The sequence below is a fragment of the Elephantulus edwardii genome, unplaced genomic scaffold, assembly GCF_000299155.1.
Source record: "Elephantulus edwardii isolate Elephantulus edwardi_28Jun2011 unplaced genomic scaffold, EleEdw1.0 scaffold00068, whole genome shotgun sequence".
Classification (NCBI taxonomy): Eukaryota; Metazoa; Chordata; class Mammalia; order Macroscelidea; family Macroscelididae; genus Elephantulus; species Elephantulus edwardii.
Window position 1 is genome coordinate 14,337,495 of NW_006399818.1, and position 14,627 is coordinate 14,352,121.

At 41.3% G+C, this 14,627-nt stretch overlaps 1 protein-coding gene across 1 annotated transcript in view; it reads left to right on the forward strand.

Moving 5' to 3' along the window:
• STAB2 (stabilin 2) overlaps positions 1 to 14,627 on the forward strand; it is a 251,479-nt gene that overhangs the window by 190,009 nt on the left and 46,843 nt on the right. The window contains exons 46-53 of the mRNA XM_006888578.1: positions 233 to 316; positions 2,475 to 2,621; positions 4,082 to 4,222; positions 5,833 to 5,892; positions 7,904 to 8,080; positions 9,166 to 9,255; positions 11,536 to 11,682; positions 13,271 to 13,327. Of these exons, the coding sequence (XP_006888640.1) occupies positions 233 to 316; positions 2,475 to 2,621; positions 4,082 to 4,222; positions 5,833 to 5,892; positions 7,904 to 8,080; positions 9,166 to 9,255; positions 11,536 to 11,682; positions 13,271 to 13,327 (903 nt within the window). The remainder of the gene's footprint in view (positions 1 to 232; positions 317 to 2,474; positions 2,622 to 4,081; positions 4,223 to 5,832; positions 5,893 to 7,903; positions 8,081 to 9,165; positions 9,256 to 11,535; positions 11,683 to 13,270; positions 13,328 to 14,627) is intronic.

Here is a 14,627-nt window from a genome sequence, read left to right on the forward strand (position 1 = left end):
CATCTGTTGAACAATGACTCTTAGCCTTGAACTGTCCTGTGTCATCCTCATAATAACTGATATGCTTGAGTTCAGTCAACTTCCATAAAGATTTACAGCTTTGGAAAACCTATGTGGTAACTCTACTCTGAGCTATGGGTCACAGTGAGTTGGCCAGGAGTGGGTTTGGTTTTTTTGTTTCTGTATTTATGATAAATAAGTAACGTGGGGCCCTTCATCTGCCTTCCCTCAGGAGCACGCTGTGAGAGATGTGGCTAACAAAGGCTCCTTCACCGTCTTCGTGCCTTTATCAGCAGCCTTTAATGAGGAAACCCAGGTAAGTATATGACAGTGGGAAGTGGAGGAGGTTTGGAACTGGAACACAGTTTTTTAGCTTCATCATGGAACTCACGCTGGAGCTAACCATCAATAAAAGGGGCTGTTTCTGGGCATAGGGACTCCCTGTCAGGAGGAGCATCCAAGTAGATTTAGGGTAATCACTGGCCAGAGACATTCTAGAGAACATTTCTCAATGGGGTAGGGGATTGGATACAGTACTTTTCAAATGATCCAAAGTTCTCATAGACATAAAAGAAAGAGAAAGAGAGACAGAAAACTGGATTAAAGAGTTTTAAATCTATTTTATACAGGACTTTACAGAGCCTTTACTATTCTAGCATGCACTGAGTCATTTCATACTAGACTGTATATTAATAATAATAACAACAATAGCTAATGCTCATTAAGTATGCCAGCTACTGTTCTGAATAACTGGCTTATATTAATCCATTTAGTCCCCCTGACAACCCTATAAGGTAAAGGTGGTCATTATTCCTATTTTATTGTTGATAACATTGAGGGAAATCACTTTCCCAAGGTCACATCATATGAAGTGGTAGAAACAGGACTCAAACTTAGTTCCAGAAATATTCTTTTTTTTTAAATTTTATTTTAATCATTTTAATGAACATTTACAGATATTTTGGATTTCCATCCATTCATTGTCCAGAAATATTCTTAACCACAGCCTGTGCCTCCCCTTCAGGGCATATCTTTTGAACACTAGCTAAAGTAACACCTGAAAATAGGGTGTTTAAAAAAAAATAATAACTTCATAGTTTTAAAAAAGAAAACATCAGTAGAATTATGAGGAAACTGAAAACTCAATAGACTTTTGTCACACTGCTTTCCTAATACTGTTTGTCATTTGCTCAACAACTAGAGAAGGACTGTGCTCTTATCCAGACACAATGCCTTTAGTCTGACCCTGGCACCTCTTCAGGATGGACTGTGACTGTGAGTCAGCACATGTCACAAAAGAAACTTTCTTCTCAGTGGCCATCGCCAAGGATTTGTGTCCTTAGAAGATGTGCTGGGGTATTCTGGACCAGATAACTCCAAGTTGCCCCCACTCTGAACTTCTACATCAGAAGAAAGAAAGGAACCAGGGCTCCTTTCTCTCTTGTGCCTGCACAGCCTCAAGCATGTAACCCTGACCACATGTCAGCCCTGAGCTTCCACCTCACAGGTCTAGGCAGGGAGAGAGATGTAGGGGAGAATATGGAAGAAAATAAGTGCAAAGGCAGGGAGAAGCTCCAGACACAGTAACAGATGCCAATCAAAACCACAATGAGAAACCATCTCATCCCAGAAGCAGTGGCAAAGTGTAACAGGACAGAAAGCTATAAATGTTGGAGAGGAGGCAGAGAGATAGGAACTCTCATACACTGTTGTGGGATTGTAAAATAGTACAACCACTCTGGAAGGCAGTTTGGTGCTCCCTTAAAAAGCTAAACAGAAATTCCATATGACCCAGCTATTCCACTGCTTACAATATACTCCAAGAAAATTGGAACTGAGACATATTTGTATATCAATATTTATAGCAACATTATTTACCATCACAAGGACATGGAAACAGCCCAGATGTCCAACCACAATCAAATGGATTGTCAAATTGTGGCACATACACACAATGGAATACTATGCAGCACTGATTAGCAGTGGCTTAAAAATTACTACATAACTTGGGAGGGACTGGAGAACATTATGCTGTGTGAACTAACTCAATCTCACAAAAACAAATGCTGTATAAGACCACTATTGTAGAAATAGAAAGTTAACTAAAAATGTGTATGGGGATCCAAGAGGAGGAGGGGAAGAGCAGAAGGCAAGGACAGGCAGGGGGGAAATCATAGGGTTGCACAGTTTGCTGAGTAGAGGGAGGGGTGGTTAAATGAAATGGGAAAGATCCAGCGGGTATCTGAAAAGACAGGACACTGGTGGGTGTAGTTCAATGTTGATTAATTTTATAAAATATGGGGATGATTATATGAAACACAATGTGAATGAAGGATAGTGTGAAACACAACGTGCATGAACTTTTTAAGCAAATCAATATAAAACAAAAATGTATTTTTTTTTTATTTATAAAAAAAAAAAAGAAAGAAAAGAAAAAGCTCCAGGCACTTCCTGGAACCTTTGGTCTATTGTAGCTCCAAGTCTGGGACAAGGACGGTGTAATGGCCCAGGTTCTTCGATACCATGTGATTGGCTGCCAACAGTTGCTACTGGAAAACTTGAAGGTGACTCCAAATGTAACTTCCCTCCAAGGAGAGTCCATTGCCATCTATGTCTCTCAGGTAAGCAAGGCCAGCTAGGAAGGTATGCCATCTCCCTTAGAGTAAAATCAGTGTTAATGATGGTCTCATGGTGGTCTCACTGCCATCAAATCAGAACTGGCTCAGAGGTGACCCTCTAGCAGATTTTCAGAGGCTTTAAGTTGCACAAGAAGCGATTCCCATCCTTCTTCTCTGGAGCCATTGGTGGATTACCCTTAGGTCAGCGGCTAAAATTCCTGTAGACCACATCACCAGAGGTGTTTATTGAGTGCTTTCTATATGCCAACCTGTTCTAAGTATTGGAGATGTGCCAATTCATTTAATCCTTAAGACAACTCCATAATATAGATACCATTGTTAATACCAAGTAACCCATCAGAGATGAAGAGGGGACCACAGAATAGGACAAGGCTCAGATCCATTGTTCACAGGGTCGCTCTAAGTCATAGTCAATGCAGTAGCACCCAACAGCACAACAACTTGTCCAGGGCCACAAAGGCATAGGGGACCCAGGTACCATTTATGGGTCAGAAGCTAGAGAGAGATGCAAGTGTTTGATTAAAGCCATTTGACCATGTTGGTCCTGTCCCAGAAACAAAAAGCAGGAGTAGAATTCATTGCCAAGGGAAAAGTGGAAGAGACACACATGTTGAAAAGGAGCCAGCCAATCTTTCTCTCAAGTAGCAACTGGTAGATTTAAAGAACTTGCTTTTGGGTTAGTAGTAAAACTCCTTACTCTCTTGGCCTCCAGAGTTCTATAACATCACTGTCAGTTGGAAAATGAAGTCGTTCCGGTTTCAGGATTGTGTCTTCCATCTCCCAGTCCCTTGTGTATGCAGGCAACTCAGATTGATTGTTGACTGAAGAAATGTATGCAAACTCAATTCCGGGGATGTCTATAGAACCATCTAAGCTATTTAAATGACACTGCATAAATATTTGAATTTTTTTTTAAAAAAAGAGAGAAGCTAATTCCAATCTGCTTATGAATTACACATTTGAGAATCATGGTGAAATGACTGCTTCAGTTAATCACTTATAGTAAACTCTCTTACTTTGTAAATCCAAACAAGAATGTAAAAAGTATTCTCTTGTCTCATTTTTTCCCCAGTCCCCATGTTTTAATGTATTTGCTTTCTCATATATCGATCCATATATCCATTCCTTGGATATGTTTTATCCTTGTCTCTTTTTTAAAAAATAATAAGATGCTCAAGTACTTACTTTGCATTTGGCACACAGGTCTACTTAAATGTTCACTTTTCTCTTTTTTTCCTGTAATTTTTTTAAATTAAAATAGAAGTTGGTTACTACTTGCCTCATGGTTGTCAATTACTGAAAACCCACAGATTTAAATTAAAATGTCTTAAAAACCGATCATTCAATGTGTTGGGCTAGCATCCTAGAAGAAGCAGCGCTGTGTCTCTTTATCTTTGTGTTAATTTCTTTTCTTTTTCTTTTCTTTTTTTGGTTGGTTCCAGGATGAAGTATATTTAAATGGCAAGGCTAAGATCATATCCAGTGACATCATCACTACCAACGGAATAATCCACATCATAGACCAAGTGCTATCTCCCCAAAACTTGCTTGTCAACCCTAGAAGTGGCTTTAGAAAGATTCTGGTGGGTAAACGTACTGTTGTGTCCTCCTCCTGGAGTGAAGAGAGTGTATTACCATCTCAATTCTGATCTTGAGGCTTAATTTACACATCTTCACTGTGTTGCTTCAGCCTCAAGCTGTATCAAAAGCCTGTTCTGAATAAGAAAAAAATAGGTGAACGCCTGTTTTTCTTAAACTAATTTTGTAAATACTTTTAAAATATCAGCAATTTCTGGTCTTCACAATTTGGAAGAATCTATAGAGCATTACATCAAGAGAAATAACTCAGTAACAAAAGAGCAAACACTGCATAAGAGCACTATTGTGAAAATAGGGAGATAACTGAGCATGATGTGTGTGGGTATTTGAGGGGGGAAGGCGAAAGGGAAAAGAGGGAGAGAAAGGGGAAATCACTAGGATCGCAGAGGTTGGTAGACAGATCGCGGGGAGAAGGAATGGGGAATATGCAATGGGGACTGGAAGAGCCAGTGGGAGAAGGCATAGAAGACTAGTAATCAATTATATAAACTACAATATAAAATTTTAAAAAGGTATTTGCAAGAATAAATCATAGGTTGTATAAAATTTAAGGAAAAAAGAGGAAAATTTAAGAAAAAAATTTCATGATGGGCTGCATAGGAATCGGACTGACCACATTTGTGAAAGGAATAGTTGGAGAAGCTCAGTATCAGCAGTCAAAACTAGGCCAGGGGCGGACTGTGGGTCAGATCATCAATTACTCATATGCAAGGTCAAATTGAGTCTGAGGGAAATTAAAATAAGTGCACAGGAACCAAGATATGATCTTGAATCAATTCCATCTGAATTTCATGGTCCTCTCGAAAATAGGTTTGAGGCATTGAACCCCAATGATAGAAGACCAGATGAGTTGTGGATATCATCCACGAAGAAAGTAAGAGGTCATTACAAAAAATGGAGGAGAGAAACAGAAAATCAGAAAGAGATGGAAGAATATTATAGTGTCATGAATATATAAATAAAGCTCAAACTAAACGTAGAATAAAACTCTTTCTCAATTAATAGGAAGATAAGTATTTATCTTCTTATGGTTATTGATTAGTTTGGTCAGATCTCTTCAATACCAACAACAGAGTTCCCTACACCTAGTTTAAAGAAAAAGGAGATTCAGTATCAAAAATCTCTTAGCAGACCAGAGCTTAATTCAGATGCTGCACTGCTGAGAACAAGGAATCCCAGGGATGCTTTCAACGCGTGAACATCTGCCTCTAGCCTCACCATTTAGGACACAGAGGCTAGACACTAGATGCCACTGCTATTGTTCTTGTTGGAAGGTCTCAGTTCCCTGCTTGCAGCCATTGCTACCTCGTGTTCTTTCTTTCCACCACTAAGTCTCTCCGAAGTGCTTCTGCTTATTGCTTCTACTCTATCACCTGTGGAAATCTAGCTGCAAGGGAGTCTGGGAAAATGTTGAGCTCAGCTTTTCAGCACCTGTAATGCAGAAAGATAGGGCGAGAACTAATGATCAACCACTCCACACTACCCACCCACCATGAGTATTTTTTTTCCTTTACTCAATTGAGCCTTTTTGTTCACGGGCTTCGTGAACTGTACGAGGAGAGGTTTCATTCTCATTCATACTTAATCTTTGCAGGAAAATATTACAGTGGTGGCAGAAAAATATGGCTACAGCAAGTTTATCAACTTAATACAGGTAAGAAAGCAAAAATTCCTGAGGGGAAGTTAACTCAGGGGATTGTTGACATAAATTGTTTTCCATTTTATTTTGATTTTGTATTTTGGAGGTGGGTTTGTTATTTCATTGTTGTTGTTGGGTTGGAATTTTGGCACCAGCCAGCTCTTGTGGGATCTGTAGGAGAGATTCTCAAGTTTCTGGAAAGCAAAAATCATTCTCTCCTGCTCAATTTGTTCACGTAGGTCATGTACATTAGCAGAGTGAGAACTGGAAGTGTTTAGGTTGGGAGCAAGGAACAGAACGAATGTGGCCATTGTGTATCAGATACTTTACCTCTATAATTCAGTCCTCTTTATAATGAGTTTGAGAATAGGAAATTTCAGATCCATTCTAGAGATGGGGAAGCTGAGATAGCACACTAGGAAATCTATGCCCGTGAAACCAAACTCTACTTCCGTTGAGTCCGTTCAGGCTCCTGGCAGCACTCTAGGACAGGGTAGAACTGCCCCATAGGGTTTCCAAGGCTGTAAATCTTTACAATAACAAGTAAGAAGTGACTGGCGGGTTCAAACCACGTATCTTTTGGTTAGCAGTAAAAAGTGGCTAGCAAGTTCAAAGCCCTGATCTTTTTGTTACTTTAACCACCAAACCACCAAGACAGCTGTGAAGATGCACAGCTTCAAAAAGATTGTGTCTTCAAACACTGTTTCCACAAACTGAGAAACTTCTTGTCCCAACAACAGATTACAGAGAGAATGAGGGAGGACAAGGCTCAGGGTCCTCTCCTCCTCTGGAAGAATACCACGAAGTCTCTGAAGAGTTTTAACAACTCTGGGGTTCCCCAAAGCACTATCTATACTCTCTGCATTAAACCGAACAACAACAACAACAAAATCCGCAAAAACCTACTGCCATTGGGTCTATTCTGACTCCTGGCAGTGCACCAATTTCTGAGGCTATTAAATCTTCATGAATAAGACCGCCCAACTTCTTTCCATGGAGCAATTGGTGGACTTGAACTACTAACCTTTCAGTTAACAGTCCAACACCAAACATATTACATCGCCAGGACTCTTTTGAATTTGACTTATGGTTCCCAAAATGGTCTGAATCTCAGAATCCATAGGAAGGAAGTATTTCAGAAATGGGGATGCCAAGATGTTCATAATCTTTACCCAGACACCCAACCACAAATCTTTCTAGTTATGCCTATACCTGAGCATTAGAATCTGGTTCTATGCAAGATCTCTTAGAAAGTTAGAACATTTTTGTGAGTCCCAGGTTTTTAAATACCGTTGACAATCAGGTCAACCTAATAAGATTATTGGAAAGATTAAAGAAAATAAATTGATACAAAATGCATGGGCTAGAAAAGGCTCTCATTCATCTGGCCATTTCTTGCGGGATACGCATGATGAAGAATCTTATTAGTAAAATATAAATTTAAGTATAAATGCAAATTTCTTTTTTAGTATGGAATTTGAGAAAAATACTAAGTACCTAGAAATAAAAATAGAAATAAAATAAAAGATAAAAGTTAAAATATTGGGTCTCTCACACTCATTACTGTAAGGTTAGAACTGACTCTCCATTAGGTTTACCAGGAGGCAAATCTCATGGAAAGAGATTGTTTACATCTCTCCTGTGGAGTCTCTGGTGGATTTGAACCATCAGAGAGGTGTGGCCCCTGAATTAGCAGCACAATTTCCCACTAAGCTCCCTAAATTAAAATTGGGTATTTGAGTACGAGTAGTGAAAGAGAAAAGCTTTTTGCTGCAGTTCATTTTCCCATTAACAAACAGCCAGAATTGGCCTCTCACTTTTCATTCTCAGAGCATGTGAGCCAGAACGGCTGGTATATGATGAGTCTGGTTTCCATCCATGTCATTTCTCGGCAGCCTAACTCCCAGTTAGCCTGGCACCGAGGAAACCTCTACCTTCCTTTGCCCTCAGAGCCGCACCGTCATGGATCAGGGCTCTGCTGGGCTGTGAACACATGCACCATGCTGGGATGTTTCCTGTGTTTCAGGATGCAGGACTGCTGGATCTCATCACTGATCCCATCCACACCCCCATCACTCTCTTCTGGCCCACGAACCAAGCTCTCCAAGCATTACCTGCTCAACAACAGGCTTTCCTGTTCAACCAAGAGAATAAGGGAAAGCTAAAGGAGTACTTGAAGTTCCACGTGATCCGAGATTCCAAGGTATTCTGCACAGGGAAGTGAGTGCAAGGGTGCTCCAGAAATGATGAAATCTGAGCACCAAGGCTTGGTGATCCAGAAATAAGAGTGTGTTGGGTAGGAGGCCTGAGCGCCCCCATGCCCACCACATCCTCCTCTGAAATGTATTCTCTCACAGTTCTGGAAGCTAAGAGTCTGAAACGAAGGTGTAGGCAGGTCCATGCTCCCTCGGAAGAATCCTTCCTTGCCTCTTCCTAGCTTCTGGTGGCTCCAAGCAATCCTTGATACTCCTTGACTTGTAGATGCATCACTCTAGTCTCTGTGTCCATCAGAAACAAGCCCCCAACTCTTCCTAAATAGCTCAGAAAGAGATACCGCCCATCCAGCCTTCTACAGGCTAAATGGATAGAGAAAACAAAGGCCCTCGGGTTCCCTGCAAGACTCAGTCTTGGTTCTGTTTCTTGGGTCTGCCATTATTCTTTTTGTAACTTTAACACACACCCAAGAGCATGACCTTTTCTTGTTCTGATAATCAGTTTTTATACTTTCCTAGTTCACATGGCAAAAATGACTAATAGCAACAGTTCCCAAGAAAGGCTTTGAGATGAAGCCTTTCTTTCAAAAGTCTCAGAAGAACTGATCAACGTCTAAGATCAACTGTTACCAACGAGAGACAAGGCTATGCAGGAATAAGGAAGCTCTTGCTAAAACCTTGTCCCTTTGAGTCCTCAACCAGGGCCTATGTTTCTCTCCAGGAGCCTATCAAGTTCAAGGATGCCTAAAGTCCTAACTTGGGTTGATTCCTAGCACCCTCTGTCATTTTTCAGCACTTAACTCACTGTCAATATCCCTGGCTTTATAAGCCAACAAATCATCTGCCAGAGACACCTAAGCACAGACAGGCAATGCAAGGTCTTGTGAACCCCAACTAGCTGGCTGAGACTGTCCCTCTAGAAGGAACTTCCTAGACAGCCCCTTCCACAGTTCTTTTTGTTAATTGTACTTGGTGTCATTTGAAAGCTAGAACTCTTAACACTCTTGGGAAAATACATCTGAATTTGGTTTGTTGACAGATTTGAAATATGAAATGGGCACCATTGTTTCTACAGATCTTAGCTGTGGATCTCCCCAGACCTCCTACCTGGAAGACCATGAAGGGTTCAGAGTTGAGTGTGAAGTGTGGATCTGGCAGTAACATTGTGAGTACTGTCCCCCAGGCTGGAGATACATTATACTAACTCATTCTCCTAAAATTATGCTCCTTCAAGGACGAGTTCCTTTCTTCCCCTATAGATGTCAGCTCATTTTCTCTTCCTGTCTTCAGGATGTGACCTCTTAAAGTAAGTGGATATGAGAAACTCCATAGGTCCTTCCAATCTGAGCCATTGTTGCAGGCAGCGGAAAGCCCCTTTCAACTGTGGGGAGTTACTTGACGTTTATGGAGACAGGGACAGATTTTTGTTTCTTTTCTAGTGTGAGGTGCTTTCCTGAAACCAGTATCTCTCTCTAAATGCTTTCTTTTCCTTCCTAGTACCTTTGTGGCCCCAACCCACTTACTCGGCTAATCCTACTAGATTAGCCAACACAGAGCAAGTTAGCTACTTTCTTCTTTCCTGGCTAGTTCCCTAACCAACTATCTTTCCATAATTCCATTTAAGTAATAAGTCTGACAGGATTAGTTCAGCTGTGTTTGGTGGAAACAACAAAATCACAGTGATTTAAATGTGAAAGAATTAATTCTGTCTTCCATAAAAGAAAACTGGAAGTAGCCAATCCAGGTCTAAGATGGTAGCCTCATGGGAAGCTGCTTCTGTCTTTCTTCTCTGCAGCACCTGGGTTTCAACCTCAAAGATACCTAAAGTTAACAAAATAATTGCTGGAGATCCAGCCATCACATCTATTTTCCAGGCAGGAGGTAAAAGGAATGCACGCCCCCAGATGAGTCAATTACTGTTAAGGAATCCTCCGAGAAGTCAGTCTCATACAATAGTCTACTGACAGCTCATCATGAGAAGATCTTTGAGGCTTGAACTAGAATTTCATTTGAAGAATGTTTGCTGGTATCTTTACCTTCCCACTTTTAGAAGATCATCCTAATATACTTGCACTCTTGAGATTAGCTGTTCTATCTTCACAGACCGGAACGAGTACAAGAATGTCCACGGCTTACTTTGTGCACCAATTTAGTTTTCAGAACACTAGGAAATATGCTAGTTAGCTTGGTCTTTATAATAACCCTATACATTAAGGGCTGTTTACCTGGTAGAAAAAGGAGAACCTCCAAGAAGTTCAAAGGCTTGCCTATATTTACACAGTGGGTAAGAGGAAGTGCCAGGGATTCAACCAGTTTTCAGCTGTCCTTCCCCCTAATTCACACTATCTCCCTATCGCCTAACCCTAACCAACCCTAACCCTAACCCTAAATTATTCAACTAATGGGAGTTAACTTTGTGATGATAAAATTAAGAGCTATTTTTCACATGTGGACAACTCTTAATACATGTGGAAAAAACAGGCATTGTTATTACCACTGTAAAGTTAAAGTCCATCATTTGTATAATTTAGAACATATGTGAACAACTTTTCTAGGTGCTGGCACTAAATAAGAAAACTGCACATACAGTGGCCACATCAACAAAATGTATCCTGAACCACAGCCAATCATTTCTGCTCCACACTGTCCTCTCCCGCTCCTGTGCTCCAACTTTGAGGGGGAGTGTTGCAAGGTGGTCGAGGAAATGGGCTCAGAGGCCAGCTGCCTGCATTGGGAATCCTGTGGCGACCCCTGGCCGTGGGACCTAGGACGGCTTTCTTAACCCCTCACTGCCTCAGATTCCTTTTCTGTAAAATGAAAGAAGTTCAGTCATGAGAGGGAGCATGGTGAGACTCCAGCTTGGGCGTTTCATCAGGAGGGACCAATTGTTGGAAGAGGACATCAGGCTTGATAGCTGGTCAGCAAGATTGAAGGAGACTCTCTGTGAGATGCACTCTCTCACGGTGACCCCAACAATGGGTCAGGCACACCAGCATTTGGGGGGGGGGGTCACTGGCAGCGGTTCATTCTGCTGGACATACAGTCATCGTGGGTCAGAGATGACTCAATGACAAACTAGCAACAACCAAAGGGTAAAGTGATAATAGTAGCATCATCCTGAGCACTTGGAACAGTCCCGGGTACATCACAAGCGTTCAGTGTGTGTTTTAGAATTTAGGGGAAAGAGGGAGCTGGTTTTGTTTTCAGTTCTCTCTGAGTCTTAATAAGTATTGGTTATACAATAGGGCTTGGGAGGAAGAGAACGCTGAGGAGGATTGTTGACATCTCTCTCTCCCCCTCTCCTTTTCCTGCCTCCCTCTCTCCCTTTCTCTTCCCACTCTCTCTCCCTTTCTCCCTTTCTCTCACCCCCTTCTCCCTCACTTTCTCTCTCTCTCCCTCCCTCTTACCCCACTTCCCTCTCTCTCACGCTACCCTGCCCCTTCAGGGAGAGCTCTTTCTCAATGGCCAAACATGCAGAATTGTGCAACGGGAGATCCTGTTTGACCTTGGTGTGGCCTATGGCATCGACTGTCTGCTGATCGACCCCACTCTAGGAGGTCGCTGTGACACTTACACTTCTATCGACATCCTGGTCAGTATACAAAAAGAAAGAAAAAAAACGGACAGCCATCATGAACCACAGATCTGGGCTGGAGTCCCTAAGGGCTGGTCCTCCTCCGTGAGCCCAGGACCCAAGAGGTCTGAGGCCATATGATGGTGTCTTTTTCAGATTTAGAATCAATAAACCTCTGCTCAGCTCTGTACAGCTCTGGAAGATTCCCATTTATCCGCCTGCCCTGTCCACGGGTATCAGCCATGAGTTATTTTCAAATATATCTATCCATTCAGTCATTCACACATCGTTTTCCCAAGAACCTTTTTTTTTTCTCCATTTGTTAAGTGCCATCAAGTGACCCTGTGAACCACAGATCTGAACCCTGTCCAACCTCACAATCTCTGACACCCTCAAGCCCATTGCTGCAGTCACACATTGTGTCAGTCCACCTGATTGGAGATCTTCCTCTCCTTCGCCTCCCCCACCCCTTCCCAAGCATGAAGTCCCTCTCCAAGGAATAACTCTCTTAGCAACATGCCCAAAGTATTGAGATAACTTTGTCTTGCCAGATTAAGCCCTATGGAATTGCCATTTTTGACAGGCAGAAGTGGCACTTTCGTATGATTCAACCTAGCAGATGCCACTATGCGTCCATTCCTTTATATGGTCATTCAGCAACACTGACTGAGCATCTGTGTTGGGCTGTGCATTTCAACATTTCACACTCATCCATTCATCCAGAGGCCACTTTACTGAGCATCACCTATGGAGCAGGTATTTTCTCACGATGCCTGTTTTGCCCCTTAATAATCTAGCAAGTAGTTATGGTCAATTCTTTGTTTAATGTGACTTTGTGTGGCCCATGTGCCTGATAGGTACACAGTCAGTGACCCCAATTGGTAGAAGAGCAGTCAGCCAATGGAAGAGTTGCAACCAATGGTCTCTTTCCTCATAATTTCTGAAGTATATTAACACACATTTTTTCCCATCTCTCCTCCCTTAACAATTCCCTGAAAATAAAATAGAAGCAAAGTTATTATTATGTTGGTTTAATGTATCATAACACTAAGGATCAAATAGTACCAGTGATTGACCAAAAGTATCACAACTAAGTCAGAATGAAACTGGCATACATAACCACATTGCTCACCAGCGTTATACAATACATCTGCCTAACACTGCGTGAGTCCTGCTCTTCAGAACAGGTCGTTTGTACCATCAAAGAACTACAATAAGGAATTAAAGGCCAAGACAAACTTTTGTTATTATCCATGACAAAGTCCCAGAGTATTTTATTCTTATATTCTTGATCATAGTCTAAACTTAATCAAGATTAAGTTCTTCAACAATGTATCAAGGACTTATCCCACAATATCTTCTTGGGGTTTTTTCCCAATACTCTTTTTTTTAAATATTGTATTGGCTTGCAGACATTGTGCATTGGTTTGTACATTGTATTTCATTCATGTGCATGGTGTTTCATACATCATTCATATACATTGTTTTATAAACTTGATCCCCATTGACCTATGTCCACTGTTAACCCCATCTTTTCATGTCCCCGTTGGGTCTTTCCTAATTCCTCCACTGTTGATCATTAAGTGTTTCTGTTCTTTCATACTAGGGCGATTGTGGGAACTGTAACATGCCTCCCAGATGCCCCAAGTTGAGCAAGCCAAAGGTAAGTATGACTTTAGTGATATTGTTTGGAGAGCCATAAATTTGTTATCAGACCCCAGTCTTCTGGTGATGTGGCATGTTTGCATATGTGTGTGTGCATGCATCTTTTAATATGTTGTGCTTCTCTATTTACATAATCATTTCAACAATCAAATCAATGGTGCCAGTAATGGATATTCTCATGCCAGGCAATTTTGTAGACCCAGAAGGGACTTTAAAGATAATTATCTTTTTAAAATATTGACTACATTTTCTTTTTTGCTATTGTCCATAACCCCTTAATCTTAGAGAGCTCCAGTGAATATAATAAATATAATAAATATAATAAATATAATAAATATAATAAATATAATAAATAACCCAGTGGCCTGGCTCCTCTGAGGAAGAAAGATGGCGACTGTCTCCTCCAGTGTGATTTACAGCCTTGAAAACCTGATCGAGGATCAGTTACAAGCCTGAACTCAGTGGCAATAATAGAGTAATATTCTTCATTACAGCACTGGAGAGGAAGTATTATTTGGTTCCACTTTCCCTGTCAAAAAATGAGCCTTAGAAATGTTAACTAATTATCCTAAGCCTCACAGCTAGTAATCAAAAAGCAACATAGAGTAATGATGAAGTCAGTGAAGTAAGGAATCAATAGATGTTGGCAAGTCACATAACATATCAGCTCTTGCTTCTGTAAAAGGAAGGTGGATAATGTCTATGCTATAGGAAGTCATTGTTGTTGTCGTTGTTGTTGCTGCTGTGTACCGTAGAGTCAGAACCGACCCATAGCTGACCCTCTGGCAGGTTTTCAGGGGCAGTTCATCACACGGGAGATTTCCGTCCTTCTCCCACAGAGTAGCTGGAGGATTCGAACCTTGTGCCTTCTGAATTGCAGCACTCCTTCTTGCCACTAGGTCACCAGAGCTCCCTCATAATGAATAAAATCATTAAGAAAAATAAGTTTTCATTGTTGTGGTGGTGATGTACCATAGAGTCAGAACCAATCCATGCCTGACCCTCCAGTGGGTTTTCAGAGGCAGTTAATTGCACGGGAGGAGACTGCCGGTCCTTCTCCCGCAGAGCAGCTCCAACCACGTGCCTCTGGGATTGCAGTGCAGCTTCCTGCCACTAGGCCACCAGAGCTCCTAAGAAGCACAAGACCAGTGCTTTAGAAACATTATGATGAGTGAAATATCTCAGTCACAAAAGGACAAATAGTGCATGGTGCCACTGTTGTAAAATGGGATTGATATCAGGGTTGGGGTAAGACTGAGAAAAACTGGATAAATTGTGTATACTGCACTGAAATAGAT